The sequence below is a fragment of the Hibiscus syriacus genome, unplaced genomic scaffold (assembly GCF_006381635.1).
Source record: "Hibiscus syriacus cultivar Baekdansim isolate YM2019G1 unplaced genomic scaffold, ASM638163v2 tig00002511_pilon, whole genome shotgun sequence".
NCBI classification, from domain to species: Eukaryota; Viridiplantae; Streptophyta; class Magnoliopsida; order Malvales; family Malvaceae; genus Hibiscus; species Hibiscus syriacus.
Window position 1 is genome coordinate 6,431,546 of NW_024061932.1, and position 4,581 is coordinate 6,436,126.

The 4,581-nt window shown below is 33.0% G+C and overlaps 1 protein-coding gene across 1 annotated transcript; it reads right to left on the minus strand.

Moving 5' to 3' along the window:
- Positions 1 to 1,628: 1,628 nt before the first annotated feature.
- Positions 1,629 to 3,755, minus strand: LOC120146333 (GATA transcription factor 1-like). Its single transcript, XM_039159929.1, has 2 exons — positions 3,503 to 3,755; positions 1,629 to 2,490 (listed from the first exon to the last, which is right to left on the minus strand). Exons 1-2 carry the CDS (start codon positions 3,656 to 3,658, stop codon positions 1,990 to 1,992), a joined length of 657 nt encoding a protein of 218 aa, XP_039015860.1. The 5' UTR covers positions 3,659 to 3,755; the 3' UTR covers positions 1,629 to 1,989.
- Positions 3,756 to 4,581: the final 826 nt, after the last annotated feature.

Sequence of the window (4,581 nt, forward strand, 5' to 3'; positions counted from 1 at the left end):
TTTAACACAACACAACAATTGTATCGTTTTCATTATTTTAATTATTATTATTTAAAAATTATTATTATTTATGATAGTCAATAATAATAATATAATTTTGCAATATCCCATTTTCCTAACAATACCAATGAGGATGTTGAGATGCCTCCTCTATTGAAGAAAATCGATCGATGACCTTTATATTTTCTAAAATAAATCTCGGATTAAGTCACTTTATGACATTTGCTCAACTAAAAGACGGACAACTTGTTATCCTTTAGAGATTATCTCTAAAAATTTCTAGCGCACTGAGGCCTATAAATAAGCTCCTTCACCCCCAGAACCTCCAAGGAACCCATATCCTTCGTGTTAAAGAGCATCATGACCTCTAAACCACTATAGTGCATAATTATCTTACGACTGGCACCGTCGGCTAGGGTTGTTGTAAATACCTTTTAGTCATGATTGAGTAAGGGATATTTTTTTGGAACTTCTTAGCTTCCCACTTCTTAAGCACCCTTCTCAATCTTTCCCCGAGCAACATACTCTCCATTATGTCTTCACCTCTCTCACAAGAAAAAACAGACAAATGATTTTCCTTGCAATTTTTTGTAACTCTCTGTTTAAATTAGAATGAGTGAATCACTAACGATCGATGCAATCTATATGCTTCCATCAACATATTTAATAATTTTAAATTATTTTATTAATTTCCTAATTAAATTTTTATTAAAGTCATACCATTAAAATCAAATAGAAAATTTTTATACTAACTGAAGTTTTTACACAAAAATATGTTATCCGAACTAGTAAAAAAACAAATTTACAATTATCTTAAAACTTCAAAAGAATTCAAAATATAATTCTCTAGAAAACAAGAAAGTTAAAGTACAACTTTAACATATGAGGTCTTTAAAGTACAGCTGTAACCTTAACAAAATACATAAATATCATGCGAGGCTTCCATTTTAAATTGATAAGGGACATGAATGTAAATATGGAGAAAGATTGAGGTATTGTTTGATATAAATTGAATTTTTTTCTCCTTTTATTTCTTTCTTTATAGAAGAGCTGAAAATCCACGTAACTAATGATGTACAAATTTTGTGGATTAGTCTTCATATTACAAAAAAATTATTAGATGATCACAACTCATCACGTCATATGTGGTCTCAATTAATATGTTCCATCTATCTATTTTTTCTACAGTAAAAATCTTCACCTCTTTCCTAAATATAAATAAGAAATAAGTAGTTATTTGAAAGTTGCTTTAAGATGGATATATTTTATTGATTGAGATCATAGATAACATGGTAACCCTTCATCTAATAATTTCTCTCATATTACTGTTTTCAAAATTTTAACGTATTTGATTGTTGATACATTAGTGCAAATAAAAGAAATGTCAAAATTAGACCCTTAAAGTGGCCATTTTGATTTTTTTATAAATATTTTGCTTTAATTTTTCATTTTAAAATAAAAAATTCTAAATATTTTAACAATTATTATTTTTTATACATTTTAACTCTCAACGTTTCAATTTAAGAAAAAATATCTTATTTTAAAACGTTGCCAACAAGCAATTTGTTTAATGTGATGAGACAGTAGATCCCTTAAACAATATCAGATGTTTGAATCATTACCTCTACATTACCCGATTCTTACAACCTTGTACGGAAACTTTCCCATTTCCCAAGCAAACACACCCACATTTTGACCAAAAAGTATTCAAACAATAGACAAAGGCAATTAAAAGTTATACCACCATTTTTCTTTTTCCCTCCTAATCAACCAACCAAAACACACTAAAGTCAAAACTTGCCAAATAGGTTTGCAATTTCATCAAAAACAGAAGAAAAAAAGGAGTAACTTTCACTAATATCATCCAAACCCATTACAACCAAACTCCTAAACTAACTTAAAAAAAATAAAAGGAAAAAAGAGAGACCCAAAATTTTAAAAAAGTGATTGAGAGGGGAAAAGAAGGCAGTGCTCAAGCTCACCATAAGACTATAACTGCTTATGCCTCCTCATTTCCAATATCTTCTTATGTGAATTCGAATGCAACTTACTTGAAAACGTTGGGCTGCTTGCCGGACGATACTCTGGCACCAAACGCCCCGACTTATACCTCACTCCACAAGCATTGCAGAGCGTTTTAGGCCCGAGTGGCCCTGCCCTCCATTGCGGTGTCTTTTCGGCACCACAATGCTGACATTTCCTTCCCATGCTCCTCCAATGGTTCCCCTTGGCTGTGGTGGTGGTCACTTTCTCATGAACCCACCACCATCTGTTCCCCTGCTCCCTACATTTGCGGAGACGCTTCGACCTCGCTTTTACCGGGATCTTGACGTTGCCTACACAATACATTACGATGTTACTGTTTGTTAAGGTTACTGACATCGAGCTCCGCTGGTTTGTCGCCGTCGCTATAACATCCACAAACGACGTCTCCACTGCTGGAAATGCATCCTTGTTTGATAACCATTCCGGTTCTTCCTCCGCAAATTCCTGCAAAATTAGCTCTTCTAGTTTAACACAGCCTATTCGAACAAGTTAAAAAAATTGGGTAAACTACTTATTTAGTCAACCAGCTATTATTGATCACTCAACTATTTTATTTCAAAATCACACCTATCGTTACGTTTTAATTCGATTTTGTTCACATCATCATAAGATAATGTCACATTAGCATTGAGAAATAACGAAAAAAATATCATGTTAACATAATAGTTAGTTTTTAACGACACTTAACCAACACAAAACAAAACATAACATTAAATATAATTTTTTTAAAAAAAATAATTAGATGATCAAAATAAAAACTACTAATAATTTAGTAACCAAATAAGTAATTTACCCTATAGATTTATAACAAATGTCGTAATTATTTTAAAATTTTATTACTTAACTAATTTTCACTAAACAAAAAATTATTGCATTTTTTCCCTAAATAAGTCCATTGATTTATCATGAGCTACGTTAGTTGGGAAGACAAGGACAAAAGTAGGTATAGTAGGATTTACGTGCGACAAACAAAAGAGAATGTTGGAAAGTTGGACAAAACAGACTTTTCGCATCGGAATGGAATTATTAAAAACAAAAACGGAGTGCTCGTATTAATTTTTAGCCTCGCTGTGACATTTATTTCTAAGATAAGATCAAGAACTGATATTTCCCTCTCCTTTGAATTACCTAAAACACCCTTAACACGACCTCCATATTACGCTGTCTCATTCTAGTGTGAATAAACATGATGGGTAAACTCGTCCTAATAAAAAAATAACAAAAGGGGCCAATCAGCATAATAATGCAAAGAATCAGTTTGGACTAAATTATAAACAAAGTCACGTAATTCAATTAAACGGTTATGACCCGACCCGAATGATTTCCAATTCCTACTCGGGATAATCGCCCGAGTTCGACGGAGACTCGGCCGAGTTAGCGGCGAACTCGGTCGCCGTCTAGAAGAGGAAACAACGGAAAAAGTAATTAGATTGGAAGAGAGAAGAAAAGAACTTACTGAAAAAGAAGAGTTGTTACGGTTAAGAGAAGAGGAGGAGGAAGAGTTAATCTTTGAGGATTTGTTGTTGTCTCCTTCGTCTTCTTCTTCTCCGACGTCGGAGGTGAAGTCCAATAAGGTGTCGTCAAAACAGGTCGCCATGTCAAAAGCTTTCATTTCTCAACGATAAGGTAAGAAGTTGGGGAAGAAGAAGATTAAGAGGGAAATCCTTTTTTATTGTTTTAGTGCGAGAACAAGGGATGCCATTTCTTAGGGTTCCCTTTTTTTATTTTTTTTCTGACGTATTATTTGTTTATGTATTAGAATGGTGGTGAGTAACATTTGTCTGTAAATGTGGCCCACATTCTTTTCCCCCTTTTTCATGAAATCAGTACCGTTTGATGAATCATTGAGTGATTATTCACTTGGATATATGAAAATGCACTAAATTGGTGAAATTCTGTGTCGGAACAAAAAATTAGAAAAAATTAATTTTTGGGTAAAGTACATAAATGATACTCGATTATAGGGTGTGTTTTTGTTAAATCTCCGACTATTAAAAGTTACAAAATGATTATTCGACTATAATATGTTCTAAACCAGTTCTTTTAATTAAAATTTTGTGGTTGTCTAAGAGGGATGTTAACATAATGATTGAATATGATAAGATCATATTTAAATGATGTATATTGACATCATCGTTACTTTTAAGTACTAAGGGGATGTTTGTTTGTTTCTTAATGGAATCATTCAGCGCTGAATGTTGAACCGTTCAGCATTCAGCGCATTTGTTTCGCACCTCTGAATGATTCAGTGCTGACCAATTCAGCAAAACAGTGTTGAATGATTCAGCGTAGAAGAACTGACGTCGGACAGAATAGTGATTATCCTGTAGGCTAGCTCCAACAGATGATTCACAAGAGAGAATTTGCCCAAAAAAAACCAGAGCAAAAGTCTCTAGGGTTTAATAAAATATTATAAAATCAAACAATGCCCAAAATCAGTCCACAAGCCGGAGTGTTATAGCAAAAAATCGTCTTTATTCGAATTTTGCCAAAAATAGCAAAATCCCAAAAATCACTCTAAATTGAAATTCGAAA